This window comes from Dreissena polymorpha, chromosome 7, assembly GCF_020536995.1.
Source record: "Dreissena polymorpha isolate Duluth1 chromosome 7, UMN_Dpol_1.0, whole genome shotgun sequence".
NCBI lineage: Eukaryota > Metazoa > Mollusca > Bivalvia > Myida > Dreissenidae > Dreissena > Dreissena polymorpha.
The window spans coordinates 102,721,734-102,743,677 of NC_068361.1; the positions used below are offsets into that span (position 1 = coordinate 102,721,734).

Here is a 21,944-nt window from a genome sequence, read left to right on the forward strand (position 1 = left end):
ATAAAGGTTTTGATATACTTGGGTCAGGGCACATGAAAGATTGGTCAGGGCTAGTAGGTTCTGCATTTACAAGCCCGAATGGGCTAGTTGAAAAAAAGTTAGTGTTAAGCCCTGTAATATTGAATTAAAGAAAGAGATTTTGAACAATCTTGATGCCTCGCTATTAATTTTTAGTTCTGGGGTGGTATTCCAGAAACATCTCAAGTCATTTCTTAAATAATTTCACTTAAGTTAAAAATTACAATGTTTTGTATTTCTTTACTAAATAAGGAAACACATGTTTTTTTGGTATTCCTAAAATAACATTGGCATAATGATGTTATTTAAATGTATATCTTCATGCCAATCTATTGCAACATGAAATGAAACACTTCAGATAATTTCCCAATTTAAGGATAAGAATAAAATTAAACTTAAGATGCTTCTGGAATACGACCCCAGGTTGATGATTTCTCTCCCAAGTGAGATATGATTTCAGTCTATTAAAATACATGATTCCATAAGGTGGGCGGTTTTCCTTATCTTGCTCTAGTAAAAACATGTGAACCATATAGAAAACACATTTGTAACCCACTCATCATGAAACTTACTTAATCACAAGTATTGTGATTGATGATGTGATTAATTATAGAGGTTGACAAAAGAAGTGAATCAACCTCAACAACAGAATATGAATAAGTAAAAAATCACACCGAGAATAGGTATATTGAGTTTGTGAGTCATTCGATCTTCTCAGCATACCACAGATCCCGCTAAAATACTGTCAAAAGAGATTGCAACAAGTTCTCTCATACCTGGTCTTATTAAAAATTCTTAAAAATGGTGAAGCTATATAACTGGCATATAACCCTTTTACATGTTGACATATAAAATTTCTACATTTTGACATTCAATATTTTTACATATTGACATGGAACATTTCTACATGTTGACATAACATTTCTACACGTTGACATATATGTATACTATTTCTACATGTTGACATATAATATTTCTACACGTTGACATATAATATTTCTACACGTTGACATATAACATTTCTACACGTTGACATATAATATTTCTACACATTGACATATAACATTTCTACATGTTGACATATAATATTTCTACACGTTGACATATAATATTCCTACACGTTGACATATAACATTTCTACACGTTGGCATATAATATTTCTACAAGTTGACATATAATATTTCTACACGTTGACATATAACATTTCTACACGTTGACATATAATATTTCTACACGTTGACATATAACATTTCTACATGTTGACATATAATATTTCTACATGTTGACATATAATATTTCTACACATTGACAAAAAACATTTCTACACGTTGACATATAATATTTCTACACGTTGACATATAACATTTCTACATGTTGACATATAATATTTCTACATGTTGACATATAATATTTCTACACGTTGACATATAACATTTCTACACGTTGACATATAATATTTCTACACGTTGACTTATAACATTTCTACATGTTGACATATAATATTTCTACACGTTGACATATAACATTTCTACATGTATACATATAATATTTCGACATGTTGACATATAATATTTCTACGAGTTGACATATAACATTTCTACATGTTGACATATAATATTTCTACACGTTGACATATAACATTTCTACATGTTGACATAACATTTCTACACTTTAACATATAACAGTTTCTACACGATGACATATGTTATATGTCAAGGATTTTAAGAGAAAAAGCAAAAATGCTGCCCACAATTATCGAAAAAAGGGCAGGTCTTGTGCACTTGAGTTGATAATGTGTGCAGAAAAACACCAAAAAACAATGTGTAAATGGTAATAAAAGAAAGTGTTGAAAATAGCAAACAATGTCAAAGTAAACTGCTGATAGACGATTAGGAAGCCATTGGTATTTTGGAGTATTCTGAGGACAATATTGACATTGTGTACCAAATACATACAAGTCAAAGCGTTTTTTTATGCCCCCCTTCGAAGAAGAGGGGGTATCTTGTTTTGCACATGTCGGTCCGTCCACCAGATGGTTTCCAGATGATAACTCAAGAACGCTTAGGCCTAGGATCATGAAACTTCATAGGTACATTGATCATGACTGGCAGATGACCCCTATTGATTTTCAGGTAACTAGGTCTAAGGTCAAGGTCACAGTGACTCGAAATAGTAAAAAGGTTTCCGGATGATAACTCAAGTTTGCTTCGGTCTAGGATCATGAAACTTCATAGGTACATTGATCATGACTGGCAGATGACCCCTACTGATTTTCAGGTCACTAGGTCAAAAGTCAAGGTCACAGTGACTCGAAATAGTAAAATGGTTTCTGGATCATAACTCAAGAGTGCTTACGCCTAGGATCATTAAACTTCATAGGAACATTGATCATGACTGGCAGAGGACCCCTATTGATTTTCAGGTCACTAGCTCAAAGGTCAAGGTCACAGTGACTCGAAACAGTAAAATGGTTTCAGGATGATAAATCAAGAATGCTTACGCCTCGGATCATGAAACTTCATAGGTACATTGATCATGACTGGTCGATGACCCCTATTGATTTTCAGGTCACTTGGTCAAAGGTCAAGGTCACAGTAACTCGAAACAGTAAAATGGTTTACGGATGATAACTCAAGAATGCTTACGCCTAGGATCATGAAACTTCATAGGTACATTGATCATGACTGGCAGATGACCCCTATCAATTTTTAGGTCACTAGGTCAAAGGACAAGGTCACAGTGATTCAAAACAGTTAAATGGTTTCCTGATGATAACTCAAGAATAATTAGGCCTAGGATCATGAAACTTCATAAGAACATTTATCATGACTGGCAGATGACCCCTACTGATTTTTAGATCACTAGGTCAAAGGTCAAGGTCACAGTGACTTGAAATAGTAAAATGGTTTCTGGATCATGACTCAAGAGTGCATATGCCTAGGATCATTAAACTTCATAGGAACATTGATCATGACTGGCAGATGACCCCTATTGATTTTCAGGTCACTAGATCAAAGGTCAAGGTCACAGTGACTTGAAACAGTAAAATGGTTTCAGGATGATAAATCAAGAATGCTTACGCCTAGGATCATGAAACTTCATAGGTACATTGATTATGACTGGCAGATAACCCCTATTGATTTTTAGATCACTAGGTCAAAGGTCAAGGTCACAGTAAGTCGAAACAGTAAATTGGTTTCCGGATGATAACTCAAGAATGCTTACGCCTGGGATCATGAAACTTCATAGGTACATTGATCATGACTGGCAGATGACCCCTATTAATTTTTAGGTCACTAGGTCAAAGGACAAGGTCAAAGTGATTCAAAACAGTTAAATGGTTTCCTGATGATAACTCAAGAATAATTAGGCCTAGGATCATGAAACTTCATAAGAACATTGATCATTACTGGCCGATGACCCCTATTGATTTTCAGGTCACTAGGTAAAAGGTCAAGGTCACAGTGACAAAAAACGTATTCACACAATGGCTGCCACTACAACTGACAGCCCATATAGGGGGCATGCATGTTTTTAAACAGCCCTTGTTCATATTTTGTCTGGTCAGTGTATTTATTAGGGATTGACTACATCAGTTTTGTAAGGTGCAAAATTTACCTGACTTTGTTCTATCTGAATCAAAACCTTTTTATAAGCCTGTTTTTCAAAATGGGACGTATTATAGTTTCACCCTTGCTGGGAGGGTGGGCGGCGTCCACAGCAGTTTCCGCTCTTTATTATGCCCCTTTTCGAAGAGGGGAGGTATATTGCTTTGCTCATGTCGGTCAGTCGGTCTGTCTGTCGGTCGGTCCGTCCACCAGGTGGTTGTCAGATGATAACTCAAGAACGCTTGGGCCTAGGATCATGAAACTTCATAGGTACATTGATCATGACTCACCGGTGACCCCTATTGATTTTGAGGTCACTAGGTCAAAGGTCAAGGTCACGGTGACTCGAAATAGTAAAATGGTTTTTGAATGATAACTCAAGAATGCATGCGCGGCCAAAAGGGCAAACTCTGAACAATATTACTGAAGCAACTGGTCTGTAATTCTAAATCTATAATTATCAGTCCAATGAAACATCATCCTTTAAGTAAAATACAGTGGATCAGTAAAAATATTATTAGAATATGAGATTTTTGGTATATTTTGTATATTAAATATTGTGTTAATGTTTAATTTTGTTGATTAATATAAATATAAGCAGGACAGGGGAGGTAATACACTATTATATCTTTTTTATATACAGGGGAAACAAATGCAATAAGTTTAAATTTCATGTTTTATGAATAGAGGATATCACCCCCCCCCCAATTTTTTTTTTAAACATCATCTAATAAATAACCCCACCCACATTAAACCCCCTCTCACCCCCCTACCCCGCACCCCTCCTTCCCCCACCCCCACATTATACCCCCCTCTCACCCCCACCAGCCCTACCCCCCCCCCCCCCACCCCCTACCCCCCATCCCCAACCCCCAAAAAAAAAGTTTTTTTAAACATCTAATAAATTACCACACCCCACATTATACCCCCCTCTCACTCCCCCCACCCCCCACTGCCCCACCCCCCCCCCCCCCTACCCCCCCCCCCATTTTTTTTTAAACATCTTATAAATTACCACACCCCACATCATACCCCCCTCTCACCCCCACCCCCTACCCCCCCCATCCCCCCCCAATTTTTTTTTTTTTAAACATCTAATAAATTACCACACCCCACATTATACCCCCCTCGCACCCCCACCCCCCACCCCCCACCCCCAATTTTTTTTTAAACATCTAATAAATTACCACACACCACATTTTACCCCCCCCCCCCCCCTCTCACTTCCCCTGATTTTTAGGTCACTAGGTCAAAGGTCAAGGTCACAGTGACTCGAAATAGTACAATGGTTTCCAGATGATAACTTACATTAGGTAAAAGGTCAAGGTCACAGTGACACAAAACGTATTCACTCAATGGCTGCCACTACAACTGACAGCCCATATGGGGGGCATGCATGTTTTACAAACAGCCCTTGTTTCGAATAGTTTTCATCTGATCTTCACCAAACTTGGTCAGAAGTTGTATCTAGACAATATCTAGGTCAAGTTCGAAAATAGGTCATGCCGGGTTAAAAAATAGGTCACGGGGTCACTTAGTGCATTTCAAGGATTAAGCATGGTTTCCGCTCTCTAACTGTAAAAAATTTCATCCGATCTTCACCAACTTTGGTCAGAAGTTGTATTTAGACAATATCTAGGTCAAGTTCAAATATGGGTCATGCCGAGTCAAAAACTAGGTCACGGGGTCACTTAGTGCATTTCAAGGATAAAGCATGGTTTCTGCTCTCTTACTGAAGAAGTTTCCTTCTGATCTTCACCAAATTAGGTCAGAAGTTTTACCTAGACAATATCTAGGTCAAGATGAAATATGGGTTATGCTGGGTCAAAAATAAGGTCATGGGGTCACCAAGTGCTTTTCAATGATTTTGCATTGTGTCTGCTCTCTAATTGAAGTAGTTTTCATCTGATCTTCATCAAATTTGGTTAGGAGTTGTGTCTAAATGATATCTAGTTCAAGTTCAAATATGGGTCATGCAGGTTCAAAAACTAGGTCACAAGGTCACTTAGTGCATTTCAAGCATTTAGCATGGTGTCCGCTCTCTAATTGAAATAGTTTTTATCGGATCTTCACCAAATTTGGTCAGAAGTTGTGTGTACATGATATTTAGGTCAAGGTCAAATATTGGTTGTGCAGGGTCAAAAACTAGGTCTTGAGGTCACTTAGTGCATGTCAAGCATTTAGCATGGTGTCCACTCCCTAATTGAAGTAGTTTCCTCTGATCTTCACCAAATTTGGTCAGAAGTTGTCTAGATGATGTCCAAAACCTTCAAAAGGGCGTATCTTGTGACAGTTTGGCACTCTTGTTTCCATTTATTTCTAGAATTGGGCCTATTTGTATGTGCATTATCCGCCTATCTCAATATCACCAGCACTCCTCTCTAACTATAGCATTTTTTTATTATATTGGCAAATTTTGGGAAGCTTGAATTGTTGAATTACAAAGTTAAATTTGTGTTATTCAAAATATTGAATTGTAATTCAATATTGACTTTATAAGTATCTCTCAATTCATATTGAAATGATATTCATATCAATACCTTAATAGTGGCCGTACTCTGTGAAAAGGGGGTTCAATGCATGTGCGTAAAGTGTTGCCCCAGATTAAACAGTGAAGTCTGCATAGGCTATTCAGGGACGAACTTTCCGCTTTAACCCCTTTAGAACAGAGCACGGCTCATATAAAGCTGAGATGCAGACGTGTTTTCAATGTGGTTTAGACAGACATAGATAAAAGTCCATGGTGTGAGTTGAAGGTTCAACTCTGGAGTGGACACTATCTTGACAGTTTACCACTTAGATACTATTATCCCGCATTTGTAGTCCCTTAGAAAGTTATATTTAATGTAAAACCTTTCTTACTAGGTTCAAGTTTTAAAGGCTTCATTTCCAACCCTTAGATACTGATGAACAGCATAAAACCCGAACAGACCATGAGTTTCTTGCAGGCTGTTCTTGTTTTACGATGTTTGCACATGTTTAGCCATTTTCACTTTGCTTCTGGAGTGGAAACTTTATCATAAATTAAGTGAATTTCATGGGTTTCAAGCTTGCAAGTTTGTCTTATCTGTTCTGGTCTGATCATTTGGTAAATAACTTATACAATCATGGAAAATATAACACACTTAAAGGTATTTTAAATCAGAGATTTGTAACTACCAATTTCATAAGCCTTATTGTTCACTGAAAATCATGTTTCACCATATTTTTAGAAAATTGTTTGTCCCTAAGTTATCAGATAAACTGATACACAACTATGATATACATAGTACATGTATTTGTGTAATGTCACTATGGACTTTGTATTATAATAAGGTGGTGAGCTAAAACAACCAATATCATTCAGCTATTGCACTTTTTAAGTTTAGCACATGGGTTGATTTACTACCTAAATGCTGTGTGTTTCTTCATGAATACTCATTCTTTTCACCGGCAACAGATCATAATAGTAGTGAATACAGTTTAACATAATATAATATAAAAAAATATAGTATTTCCAAAAATGGACAGTTCACAAAATTAATTGGAAAATGGAAACCTCTGTAGTTCAAGTTCATAACAGTTCAGATTTAGTCAGAGATTATGTTTGCAGCGCCTGCGAAAGTAAAAATATTCAAGAAATTGCTGATTATTTTTGTGCATCGTGCACAAAGTTTTTCTGCGGAAAATGTGTTTATTTCCATGATCAATTATATGCAAACCATCCCAAATATGGAAGAGAGGAAACATATAAATGGCCTCTTACAAAGACAATGGAGGATTTACTACTAAAATGTGATGTCCACAAAGACAACAAACTGACAATGTTTTGCCAGGACCACGGTCAGCTGTGTTGCACTGATTGTGCTTTTCTAAAACACAGGTAAGTCACACGGTTGACCGGTTGTGCAATACATGGGGAAAACTCAACCGATCTCAGAATATTTTTTTTTCTATTTAGGTCATTTAAGTGTTTAGGTTGATATCTTCACCAAAAAGTCCAAGCTTTACTACTCACCCATATGTATGTGTTGTTGTCGGCGTTTGTGCAATGCTCTAGTTAATATGAACATGCAGGTTCTTCATAGCACTGTTTATTTCTACAGGTGTGCATTGAAACTTCACACATGTGTTTGGGGTCATTTGTGAGGTCACTAAGCAAGTTCCATACCTCATACCTTTAATTTTGAAGAATTACGTCCCTTTTTGTAGATAAAAAATGTGTAAAGGTAAATGAACAAAATCTGCATATCACTGATTCTACCAACAGGGTATTCAATTAAAATTTCACACATGTGTTAAGGGACATTGTGTGAGGTCACTGACCAAGTTCCATAACTCTTTCCTACAATTTAGCAGATTTTTTTTTGAGAAGTATGCCCCTTTTTATGCATCCAAAATAAGTGAAGGTAAGAAAGCAACATCTCCAAATCAGTGTTCCTACTGAGTTTTATTAATGGCCTATTTGTTCTTTTATGCACTTTAGCAGGATTATGCCTGTTTTTGTACTTGAAGATTCAGGATAACTTTGTATGCAACAACCCATGTCTCTTTATCTACTATAGATACTTGGGGACACAGTGGGGTGAAAGTTAATGTTACTTAAATAGAAAAAAAAAAATCACTAAAAAACTTGAAATCGCTTTGAGTTACAGTGCTAAATTTGTCTTCACAGTTATTATGTCAGGAAATGTACATTGGATTTAGATTCAAGATATGTCCTATTTTAAATAATATTTATTCGATACTTTTTAGTGTTTTATTTTAGTTAGATATATCATATGAGTAAATTACATATAAATAATATGTGTGGAATTAATTATTCATGTTGCTGTTTCAGGCATTGTGCCAATGTGACTGCAATTTGTGATTCAGTAAAAAAGATGGCAGTGGATATGCAACAGTTGTCAAACAGTATTCAAACTAGTCTTGATGAACTCAATACGTTTAAGAGTACACATGAGGCCAGCATTCAGTCTGTGGAGGAATCATATAGTGAAAGACTGAAAGAAATCCAAGACCTGCGAAAGAAATTGAATGCTGCTTTGGATGCACTAGAAAATACAACCATGAAAGAACTGGATGAAATTAGGGTCACATTGCAAACTGCTCTTAAAAAAGATGTTGACAACTGCAACAGACTGAAGGATGAACTTAAACAGCTCAGTGAAGCTGTTAATGTCCTTTTTGACAAGAGCAAGACAGAAATTGAGTTTATAGCCAGCAGAAAATGTCTGGACAAAATAGAAGAGTGCAAGACATATCTGAAGGAGAACCCTGTGAAGTTGCAGAGGTCACTGATATTCCAGGCAAGCATTGACATTGAGCAGTACCTGACTCAACAGGCAAGTCTAAGGAGGATTGTAGACAGTATGCAGTCTCTCACAGTCAAGATGAATCCAGACTGGATCTTGACTGTGAAGAGAAATGTGTATTTGATGAGCATATCAAGTGACCCACGTCAGACTTGCCGCATCACTGGCATTTGCTGTCTTCCTAGTGGCCAATTCGTCGTTACGGATGAATGTAATCGCAAAGTGATGCTGTTGGACCAGCATTACAACGTGTCCAGTCACTGTGATGTGTCTGGTTTACCAGGGGACGTTTGCCAAATCACATCCAGTGAGGTGGCTGTAGTTGTTCGAAATTATGTGCAGTTTATCTCTGTGAGCAATGGACAGCTGGTGAATGGAAGGAAGTTCCATTTATCACCTGATGGTCATAGTATCGCCCACCATCAGGGAGCGTTGTATGTCACCTCTGACACGGCTCTGTTACACTACACTCTGACTGGATCACTTGTAAAAATACTGTATAAGGATATGAATTACTCTTGTTCAGGTATTGTATTTTTGTATACAAATAAAATTTAATCTCTATTACATGTCTTCAGACTTAAAAATACTTATGAACATTTTTAAAACTTTGTGCGAAAAGAAAAACATAAGAAAGGTGCAATATTTTATCCCACTTTTACAGCGAATTCGGTTGATTAAAGCCCTGTTGATTAAATTTCTGCAATAAACAACGGCACAAAATGACGTCAACTATTCAACACAATGGCGTCATAAAAATGGCCAGCAAAATTATCCAGTTAAACTAATTTTGTTTAAATAAAAAGGTTTACTGAATAAAAAGTGGGATAAATAGAATAATAGGTTAGTGTTGTTTATAGATCAGTTTTATCATGCTCGGCTTATGCTTTTTGTTTTCTAAGCCTTGCATGATAAACCTATTATGCTCTATGTGAACCCATTTATTATAATTCTCTTCTACTTGTTCATAACTTGTGTCATGTTTTGCAGTGTGGAAATGTGCAGTGAGTCCTGCTGGAGACAGGATCTATGTCACCAACTTATTTCAGAACAAGCTCATCACTCTGGCTTCAGATGGCGCCCTGATATCCACCTTCATGGACCCTGAACTACAAAACCCATGGGGTGTCCATGTAACATCATCAGGACAAGTCCTTGTCTGTGGACGCGACTCTAATACAGTCATACAGGTGGATCATCAGGGAAGAAAGAAACTGGCAACTCTGGTCTCACAGGAAGATGCTGTGAAATTTCCAGTGTCTGTATGCTACAATACCAACCTTGGCCAGATCATTATTGGACTTAATGATAACAATGAAATGATGTGTGTGGATATAAAATAGCTTTTCATGTTGAAAAAGACCAGCAATGATATAAAGACAGTTATAAATGTTATTTCCAATTGTTTTCTGTTACATATTTTATTATAAATGTTAATGTCTCTGAAGGACAAGCAAACTCATACAGTTTATCTTTTGTTAACAATTAGCTAATCTTTATTTTGAAAAGGAGTGTTGATAATTCTCTCTAGATTGTACCATTTAAGATAAGCCTGATATGATGACAATCTATAATGTTGATGCTGATTAGATCTTCAGTCTTGCTCCATATTAGGCCAACATCAAAAATATCTTTGTTTGTCATGACCTTTCTTATCAAACAAGTTGACCCTACTCAAAGTATTAAATGGGGTAAAAAAAAAAAATCTTGATTACCCAGTAATCTATCATTTGTCATTGACCTTTAATTAATGATATCGACTGCAAACCAACTTATAATTGGTCAAATAGACATTTACTGCCTTGTGTCATAGAGTACCCTTTCAAAATGTTCAAGACTGCACATGCAGTTCTGGTTGCAAACAATTATTTTACTACCTACCTACCCGTTGCCAGCAATCTTGGCTTGGCAATAGCAAGTAAACAATCAATTGTTAGGCTTGGCCTTAGGTATTGTTTGTTACAAAACAAATGAGTCGTGCTCTGTGAAAAGGGGGTGCTATGCATGTGCTTAAAGTGTCGTCCCAGATTAGCCTGTGTAGTCTGCACAGGCTGATCGGGGACAGCAGTTTCCGCTTTTATGGTATTTTCTGGATAGGGCTTAACAAAAATCCAGTTTAGGCGGAAAGTGTTGTCCCTGATTAGCCTGTGCACAAGCTAATCTGGGACGACACTTTATGCACATGCATTAAACCCCATTTTCACACAGTATGGCTCAAATGTTATAATTTATATATGGCAATACATGTACCAGTATTGTATTCCAATTATTATTTGTATGTATTAATATTTTATCATTTGTATATTTTTAGATTTTTTTTTCTTAATCCATTATATTTAAGAGAAAAATATGTTTCTGTTATTTATTATTCTTTTATGAAATTTCTGGTATTCTGAATTTGTGCCACATTTTGTGTATGTGTGCCTATGGTAACGTATTGCAGTCATTATACTACAAAACCTATGTTTTCGTAAAAACTACACTCCGCAATTCAATAAATTGTTACAATTAGTTGCCTTGACTATATAACTATTTCAATATCACATTTTAGTGTGTTCCAAATAAAAGCCTACTGAAGTTTATTTTATCACTGATATAATATTCCCCCTCTGGTGGATCTTACTTTTCTCAGAATTATACACTAATTGCTGCTAACTGCAAAATGTGGAATAGTTGTAAGAACAATGATATGATATGACTGCAAAGTTGCATTTCAACTTATCAGCCAAAGACTGCTATGTAGTAGACCATAGTTGATAACAGCAGTCATTTTAATAATAATGCAATTCACACCAGGCTTGTTTTTATAATTGGCATATAGGAGACATGTAAACTGGCTGTTTTGATCATTTGTATACAAAAGTCTCGTAAATCTGAGGTTTTGATAATTTGTATACAAGAGGCTTGTAAATTTACTGTATTGATCATTGGCATACAAGAAGCTAGTTAATTTACTGAATAGATAGTTTGCATAAAAGAGGCTAGTAAATTTGCTATATTGATAGTTTGCATACAATAGGCTTGTAAATTTACTGTATTGATAGTTTGCATACAATAGGCTTGTAAATTTACTGTATTGATAGTTTGCATTCAAGAGGCTAGTAAATTTACTGTGTTGATAGTTTGCATTCAAGAGGCTAGTAAATTTGCTGTTTTGTTAAATTGGCATACATGAAGGTCGTTAATTTGGTTTCAGTTTGTGTCTCACTGAGATTCAATTTGTCTGGGTCAATTACAAAAAATCGATGAAAGTTACAATGATGCAACAATTAACTGCACAGTGTTTATCCATAAATTGAATCTTATGACAAAACACATGCATGTCACCGAGGTGTTGTAATCATACAGAAAAATATTAATAAATCACACTTATCTGCAGTCACTTATGTTTCAAAGCATCAGAATGTAGGGTTGTCCCTTACTCTGTCAGGGCTGGCAAAAAACTTATCAATAACAAAGTAGAATATTGTGCATGCTACAAGTGCCAGGAGGCATATAGCAACTGACCTTGCCATTATTTATTTTTTTCTCCTGCCCCTCAAGGTTAACCAAAATGACAAACTTTTTATGACATCAATAATGCATCTTACATGCTTTGACACTTAAACGGATGATGTATTTTTTTCACACCCATATCACCTGACCTCAATTTTATCTTGAAATTTACCTCCTTTTGGACTTAATTGGAAAGTCCACATTCTTGGTTAGCCCAAAATAAGGCATCTAGCTTCAAAACTGCGTGCAACCAAGCTGTGATGTTAGCATGGATGTTATCTATGAACACTTTTAACACAGCCATAAAACCTGGCAGCATTTAGACTGACAGCGATCTACTTTTGGACTTTGATTTATTCAGTTGGATATTGAATCAACACTTACAAGGAATCCACTGGGGACATGTTTTTTTTATAAAACGAAGCATCTTGTTTTGAAATATAATTTTCTTGTCAATATAATCACCCATAATGATTTCCAACACATGTAGCATAATAACACGCTGTCAACTGAGAAGTGTATACAGAGCAGACCTATATAAAACAATGTTATCTGTTAGGCATTACAATTTCTATTTTAAAGAAAAAAAGATGTACTGCACATTATTTCCACTAAAGATACTGTATGTTGTTTTAAGGCGCTATAAAACTTGTATACAAAAGTAAAGATCTCATAGTTCAATGCGCTACAAATTTTACATCTGCAATCAAAATGACCTCTTTGCATGAATATTTTGCAGGTACCAATGGCCAACACATGGATGACGTGAACCTTGAAAGAAGTCTACCTGAAAAAGACTTCAGCTCTGGGAAGTCTATACCAGCCTCGGAGTCTAGCACAGGAAAGTCTATATCGCCAAGGGAGAGAATCGTCACCAGCGAGGGGTCTAGACCCTCATCTGTCACACAGTCCAACCCAATGGTATTCCACTTCAAATAATTATGTAATTGTTGGGAAGAATGCAATGAACTAAGACCTTAGTGTAGTTGTGTAAGGCATAAATAAATTATTTACTGATTAAATGATTTTAACCTGGTTTTCAATGAAGTTTAAAACCCAGGTTATTACATTGGCGAGTGTGTGTACGGGGAGGGGGGGCGGGGGGAGATGCTGTCCAACAGATGGTTTCTAGGCAATACAATAAGTTTGCAAAAACAAATATTGATGATTTTTTTTATAAAATAAAAGCTTTCATGAGGACCTGTCTTTTCATCATATGTGTTGCTAATTCAGTGTCATTGTTATTTCTTAAAAGGACTTAGGCTCAACAACTTGACTTTTGATGGAGGTACTGTTCTGAATGTGTGTGTGTACATATAGGAAGCTCGCTTGTAGACCTAACTTTTAGAATTTGTTTGAAGCCAGGTATATCATGGTCAAGGTCACTGTATCTACAAATAGACAACCTGGTTTTGTAATGTTGTCATGATTTTTTTATGAATGTTAATTAGCTAATTAATGATTTGGAGTTAAGATGCACAGCAATTCAACCATTATGGTATCATGATCAACTTTTGCCTTCTCCACTAAGTAACAGCAATTCTTTCTTTCTTTTTACCTACAGGACGATTTGTGAGTACATAAGCAGTTAAAGTCTTCAAATTAAATTTCTTAGTTTTTTGTATACATTAAACCTTGTTAAACTACCATGTTTCAGGTTCTGACGGGCAAGTCCAAAGCCCCAATGGTCACCACATCCAAGGTTTTAAGCCACAAGGTCACGTCCCGAGTGGACTCTGGGAAGCCCAAGGGCGGCGGTGCGGGCTCTCAACCTCTGGCCCCACCCATGAGCTCCGTAGTGGTAGAGAGGCACCAACCAGTCAACAAGGTTAGATACAGCCCTAGGCCCTTCCTAACCCTTTACCACTTAGATACGTATTTTGACACATTTGTAGGCCCTCAGAAAGTTAAATTTATTAAAGACCTTTCTTACTAGATTCAAGTTTTAAAGGCTTCATTTCCATCCTCTATATACTGGTGAGCAGTAAGCAGCATAAAACCTGAACAGACTGTGAGTTACTCGCAGGTTGTTCTGTTTTTATGCTGTTTGAACATAGCCGTTTTCACTTTGCTTCTGAATGGGAAAGGGTTTATTCTGAGATGTTATTTCACATCCATTGCAAAAAGTAGTTTTACAAAATTTTCCTTTTTTATGTCCCCCACTATAGTAGTGGGGGACATATTGTTTTTGCCCTGTCTGTTGGTCTGTTGGTCTGTCTGTTGGTCTGTTTGCGCCAATTTTAACATTTTGCAATAACTTTTGCTATAATGAAGATAGCAACTTCATATTTGGCATGCATGTGTATCTCATGAAGCTGCACATTTTGAGTGGTGAAAGGTCAAGGTCAAGGTCATCCTTCAAGGTCAGAGGTCAAATATATGTGGCCAAAATCGCTCATTTTATGAAGACTTTTGCAATATTGAAGATAGCAACTTGATATTTGGCATGCATGTGTATCTCATGGAGCTGCACATTTTGAGTGGTGAAAGGTCAAGGTCAAGGTCATCCTTCAAGGTCAGAGGTCAAATATATGTGGCCCAAATCACTTATTTTATAAATACTTTTGCAATATTGAAGATAGCAACTTGATATTTGGCATGCATGTGCATCTCATGGAGCTGCACATTTTGAGTGGTGAAAGGTCAAGGTCATCCTTCAAGGTCAGAGGTCAAATATATGTGGCCCAAATCACTTATTTTATGAATACTTTTGCAATATTGAAGATAGCAACTTGATATTTGGCATGCATGCGTATCTCATTGAGCTGCACATTTTGAGTGGTGAAAGGTCAAGGTCATCCTTCACAAGGTCAAGGTCATCCTACAAGGTCAAACATCATATAGGAGGACATTGTGTTTCACAAACACATCTTGTTTTAAATATATATAAAAATGATGAATTGCTGTGAAGAAGTCTCTTAAAGCTAAAGAGTCTGCTGAGTGTTTTCACAATCATTTTTATGGAATGACTAGCCTGTCCATGTTGGCCATGTTTTTTAAATACACCATTATTTTATATTGGCAATAATATCTCTCAGCTTACTGAGCAATGTTTGAGTGAACTTCAGTACGTGTGTATGAAAATGTATATGTTCTCTTCTTCTATGTGAAATTGTAGTACCTGCTTCGATTTGGATAAAAGTTAACATAAATATTCCCAATCACAGTCAAGGCGTCAGTTATGACTGCATAGTTGTAGTTGTGGGTCAAAGGCCGTAAATTTACATTAGGCTCTTAACCTTTCAATTGACGAATTGATATTTATATAACTGGAATTTGGTATGATCCATTTAAATGATAATTATGCCCCCCTTCGAAGAAGAGGGGGTATATTGTTTTGCACATGTCGGTCCGTCCACCAGATGGATGTCCGTCCGTCCATCAGATGGTTTCCAGATGATAACTCAAGAACACTTAGGCCTAGGATCACGAAACTTCATTGGTACATTGATCATGACTGGCAGATGACCGCTATTGATTTTAAGGCCACTAGGTCAAAGGTCAAGGTCACAGTGACTCGAAATAGTTAAATGGTTTCCAGATGATAAATCAAGAACGCTTAGGCCTAGGATCATGAAACTTCATAGGTACATTGATCATGACTGGCAAATGACCCCTATTGATTTTCAGGTCACTAGGTCAAAAGTCAAGGTCACAGTGACTCGAAATGATTTTCTAGTAAAATGGTTTCCGGATGATAACTCAAGAATGTTTACGTCTAGTATCATGAAACTTCATAGGAACATTGATCATGACTGGCAAATGACCCCTATTGATTTTCAGGTCACTAGGTCAAATGTCAAGGTCACAGTTACTTGAAATAGTAAAATGGTTTCTGGGTGATAACTCAAGAAGGCTTTGGCCTAGGATCATGAAACTTCATTGGTACATTGATCATGACTGGCAGATGACCCCTATTGATTTTCAAGGCATTAGTTCAAAGGTCATGGTCACAGTGACTCGAAATAGTAAAATGGTTTCTGGATGATAACTCAAGAAGGCTTAGGCCTTGGATCATGAAACTTCATAGGTACAGAGATCATGACTGGCAGGTGACCCCTATTGATTTTCAAGGCACTAGTTCAAAGGTCAAGGTCACAGTGACTCGAAATAGTAAAATGGTTTCAGGATGATAACTCAAGAATGCTTTGGCCTAGGATCATGAAACTTCATAGGTATATTGATCATGACTGGCAGATGACCCCTATTAATTTTCAGGTCACTAGGTCAAAGGTCAAGGTCACAGTAACTTGAAACAGTAATTTTGGATTTTGAGGTCACTAGGTCAAGGTCACAGTGACTCAAAATACTAAAATGGCTTCCGGATGATTACTCAAGAATGCTTATGCCTAGGATCATGAAACTTCATAGGTACATTGATCATGACTGGCAGATGACCCCTATTAATTTTCAGGTCACTAGGTCAAAGGTCAAGGTCACAGTAACTTGAAACAGTAAAATGGTTTTCTGATGATAACTCAAGAATAATTAGGCCTAGGATCATGAAACTTCATAGGTACAATGATTATGACTGGCAGATGACCCCTATTGATTTTCAGGTCACTATGTCAAAGGTAAAGATCACAGTGACAAAAAACGTATTCACACAATAGCTGCCACTACAACTGACAGTACATATGGGGGGCATGCATGTTTTACAAACAGCCCTTGTTAGTTTTCTATTGGCGTCTTGTGTACTTGATGCTTCGGTCTGCTTTCAGCAAACAATGCCCCATGCAGTAGCTGGCAAATATCCCCGTCCATCAACTGCCCCCTCTGGTGACAGATCACGGAAGATTGCTGGTCAAGGGCAGATAAATGTGCAGACTGTCAAACATGTAGAATAGTCGATCATTGCAGAAAGCATGTACCAAGAAGAAAAGTACACCATTGCAGTAGCCTTAAAGCAACTGGATCGTGGTTGAGTCTCAATGAACAGGATAATTTTGTGATTAATTCTATCTAATAAGAGTTGATGTTTAGAGCAGGTTGGCTTAATAACATGGCAGTACTATGAAAGAAGAACATAAATAAATGAATATTGTAAAAGGTACACATATATATTTTTTTGTATATTGACAGTTAAGAAGTGGTTAGCAGCAAATTAGCAATAAATCAAAAGCACACAGACATGTGATTTACATAGTGAAAGGAGAATATTAATTTAAAATATACAAACATAATATTATATTCGTTTCATATTAATGTTCAGTGTATAACTGCAAATTAGGAGCAAATAAACAGCCCAGTGTTTAATACTGTTAAAAAACAAGCCTGATAATCATAAAATTAATGTAAAATAGTTACACTTTTTAAGAATTATTCAACAGTATTATGGATTCTGTGGTACTGCTGGGGTTTATATTGTATATATTTAAATTAATCGATCATACTTTTTTAACAAGGTTTTCAGAAGGAAAAAACTGGTTATTAGATTGGCAAATGACGGCTGGCGGGCCGGCGGAACAAGCTTGTCCGGGCCATAACTTTGTCGTTCATTGTGAGCTTTTAAAATCATTTGGCACATTTGTTCACCATCATTGGACGGTGTGTCGTGCAAAAAAATTATGTTGATATCTCCAAGGTCAAGGTCACACTTTGATTTCAAAGGTCAAAAATGGCCATAAATGAGCTTGTCCGGGCCATAACTATGTCGTTCATTGTGAGATTTTAAAATCATTTGGCACATTTGTTCACCATCATTGGACGGTGTGTCGCGTGAAAGAATTACGTCGATATCTCCAAGGTTAAGGTTGCCACAACTAAAAATAGATTGATTTTGAAACAAGGGGGTAACTATGCAAAATCAGTAACAATGCACATTTTGAGTTGTCTCCCTTTATCAGAACTTTTTTTTTCAAATTGAAATCAAGGTCGTCTCAAGTAAAAATAGATTAAATTTGAAACAAGGGGGTAACAATACACATTTTGAATTGTCTCCCTTTATCAGACTTTTTTTTTTATATTGAAAACCTGGTTTTGTGACAATTTTGTCCCTTGTTTGTGATTGTAATTTAATGTATTTATACTTCAAAACCTGAACAGATTTGGAGCTCACACAAATCTCAGGCGGGTTTAAATACAAGCATTTACAATGTACGAGTCTCAAGCCTTTGCAGTGGGTAGAACTAATGATGTTAGAGTTTAAAGAGTGTTTCACCGTTTGGTTGGGAATAAGTGTCTCCTAAATTCATGTTTTAAATCTGAATGTGTTATATAGTTAAATGTGTTGTCTTTGATGCTATCTCACTTGATCAAAAATGTTCAGGTTATAAGTCATTGTGTTTTTTATTATCACCCCCTTCAAAAAAGAGGGAGTTTATTGTTTTGCAGGATGTCGGTGTGTCTGTCGGTAGACCATTTCGTTTCCGATCAAGAACTATACAACAAATTGACCGATTGGCTTGATACTTTACATGTGCATTGGCTTTGGACAGAAAATGACCCCTTTTGAAATTGGGGTCATAGGTCAAAGTCACAGTAAATATCAAAATCGTTTCCGATCAATAAATTGTCAACATATTGACCAATTGGCTTGATACTTCCCATGTGCATTTGCCTTGGACATAAGATGACCCTTATGGAAATTGGGGTCACTAGTTCAAAGCCCTATGTGGGGGACAATGTCTCTGAACTCGGAACTCAATTTTGTTTTCTTGTAATAAGAAATAATAAATCCATTGTATAAATTAGATATTCAGATATTATATTTTAAAACCAAGTGTACTACCTACTATGAAGTGAATGTTTTATTATATCATGTTTTATTATTTTGTATTTATTTATGAGAATCCCTTTTAAACAATATACATTTCTAATTTATTCATTCTGTTCAATTTTGTTTCTTCTTTTATTTTTTCTAACTCATGATTTGACCTTTACAACTGAAATGCATTTGAAGTTCTGTTGTACAGCTCATTTACATTATTTATTCTGTTTAATTTGTTTGTGATGAATCGCATTTTAAATTCGTTAGCTAGTCTAGATTTATGTTTTACCGATGTAAAATGTGGAGAGTCATTGTTTGTTGTTGTTGTTTTTATTTCGTTTTTAATCCCAGTCAAGAAAATCGGTAGCAAACACAGCTGGGAGTTTCCTTGCATAGTCCAATAGAATTATAAACAATGTTTAAATAAATAAATAAATAATGGGTAACCCGGCATTGATCGAATCTTTGAATGACTGAAGAACTGTTAACTACAGGTAGTTCTCCATGAAATCGAACTTGCATTATTTATAATAATAATTTAAAAATGATTGTAAGCGGTCACTTTTAGTGATGTACGAGTTAGTTCCCTTTTGATGTGCGGTGGCGTTTTCGTGCTTTCCTTTTGAGAAATGTGCACAATTTTATGACAGGAGTTTGTTGCGCTTTAAAGAGAACGGTTGAAGAGGAGAGAACGGTAGGTCAGAGGTCAAGGGCATATTTAAGGGTAAAAATGTTTACAATTATTTGTGGTTCTGTATCTTTCACAAATATAGTCGCGACTTAAACCAAATTATACAAATACTATCGAATGACTATCGACTTCATTTATCATTGACAGCTTAACATTTTCTTGCATAAGATAGAAGTTGTGAATACCACGATATGGTACTACGAATATATAAGATTTGTCACGTTGTGTTACGATTTGATAGGAACATTCCAATTTACAAAGGCGATGTTGATCGTATTCATGGTAGACTAGTAATGTTATGCCTGTTCAGAACGTTTACGCTATTAGCGTGATTATCAAAGTGTGTGTGAAATTCAGAGTTTGTGTACAGGTTGTCGCAGAGTCTTCACGACTACATTATGTGCGACCTGGAAGCATGATTATCAAAATTGATATCACGATCTTTTAAGGCCCAATGTGATCACCACGATATTTTCACGATTACGACAATGACTGCAATGGTGGCATCAATCGTGATAGTGGGAAGGTAGCATTAACGAAAGGCTGACATGCCACGCGCGTGAACCAGAATTTCATGCTGGTTATTCAATGCCATGTTCAAAGCGAAAACGTCTTGATTGCCTAGACGTATACACCGGTATTTTTTTAGATTAATAATTTCCAAGTTTGTTCAAACATTTCATCAATACATTAGCTTGACTATGTATGAATCGATAAGGTGCTTATGGTAAACGTAGTGGCTAACATTTGGATGTAAAATCGGCGTTGGATACCATACATTGGTTCGACCGAAAATCATCTTAGTTTGATTACCTTTGCAATACTGCATTATTTGTTATAGGGGCCTTTTTACAGATTTTGGCATGTTTTGAAGTTTTTCATTAAATGCTTTATATTGATAAATGTAAACATTGGATCTTAAAAGCTCTAGTAAAACATCAAGAATAATATTAAAAAAAGGGAAAAAGTAACCCGCAGCAGGACTCGAACCAGTGACCCCCGGAGTCCTGAAGTAAAAACGAATTAGACCGCTCGGTCATCCTGCCACATATGTATGAAATACGTATTTTATAGTTTATATAAGCAATCTTTGTAGTTTCACAAAATTTAACGACAACAACAGAACTCTCCAAATTATTCAATCTTTTCGCGTTGCAACGCTTTATAATTTTTCAGGTTTTTAAATCGTCAAAAGATGCATATAATGGCTATATTAGACCATGGTAAATGTTCAGTATTAATGTTTCCTTACAAATATCATAACTAAAACGAAAAATTGCGAATCTAAAACAACTTTTGTCAATTTACCAAAACGTGAAAAGATCCCTTTAAGACTTTGTACTTGGAACGAAAGTGCTATCAAATCATTAGTGTTATGCAAAAAATAAACAACCAGAGTTGATGTTACGTACGACTGTAATTTTATCTGCTAATCTACGCCAACATGCTCGATAAAACTTCATATGAGTGGTAGCAAAAACTAAATAATGAACCATTTTTTGATAAACTGTATTACTTGTATTTGGTCAGGGCGAAAAAGCGGACTATTACCGCTAAAGAACCATGCCATATTTAAACACATTAATAAAAATCATTGATGTATAATATATTAATGTTAACGAAACTATGTATGATCACCGTTGGCGATAATGGGTCTTATGCCATGTGCGGCCAGCGTAGCTTCTGACCAACCTGCGCAGTCTGGTCAGGACTTACCCTGTCGTGTGGTAAGAGAACTAAACCAAGCGTGAGTTATAGCGGACATGGTAGCTCCTTACCGGACTGTCGGAATATGCATGCTGTTCTGGACGAACGCAGGCAGCATATGTCATATGATCTATTTTTGCATGCTGTTCTGGACCGACGCAGGCAGCATATGTCATATGATCTATTTTTGCATGCTGTTCTGGACCGACGCAGGCGGCATATGTCATATGATCTATTTTTGCATGCTGTTCTGGACCGACGCAGGCAGCATATGTCATATGATCTATTTTTGCATGCTGTTCTGGACCGACGCAGGCGGCATATGTCATATGATCTATTTTTGCATGCTGTTCTGGACCGACGCAGGCGGCATATGTCATATGACATATTTTTGCAGGACGTGGCTCATATGGTTTCAGTTT

The 21,944-nt window shown here is 36.4% G+C and overlaps 2 protein-coding genes across 2 annotated transcripts in view; both read left to right on the forward strand.

Moving 5' to 3' along the window:
* LOC127837096 (centrosomal protein POC5-like) overlaps positions 1–19,435 on the forward strand; it is a 40,918-nt gene extending 21,483 nt beyond the window's left edge. Inside the window, exons 11-13 of the mRNA XM_052363934.1 lie at positions 13,155–13,336; positions 14,073–14,243; positions 17,137–19,435. Of these exons, the coding sequence (XP_052219894.1) occupies positions 13,155–13,336; positions 14,073–14,243; positions 17,137–17,262 (479 nt within the window). The 3' untranslated portion in view covers positions 17,263–19,435. The remainder of the gene's footprint in view (positions 1–13,154; positions 13,337–14,072; positions 14,244–17,136) is intronic.
* Positions 6,941–11,420, forward strand: LOC127837095 (uncharacterized). The gene is made up of 3 exons (XM_052363933.1): positions 6,941–7,488; positions 8,446–9,446; positions 9,911–11,420. Exons 1-3 carry the CDS (start codon positions 7,157–7,159, stop codon positions 10,261–10,263), a joined length of 1,686 nt encoding a protein of 561 aa, XP_052219893.1. The 5' UTR covers positions 6,941–7,156; the 3' UTR covers positions 10,264–11,420.
* Positions 19,436–21,944: the final 2,509 nt, after the last annotated feature.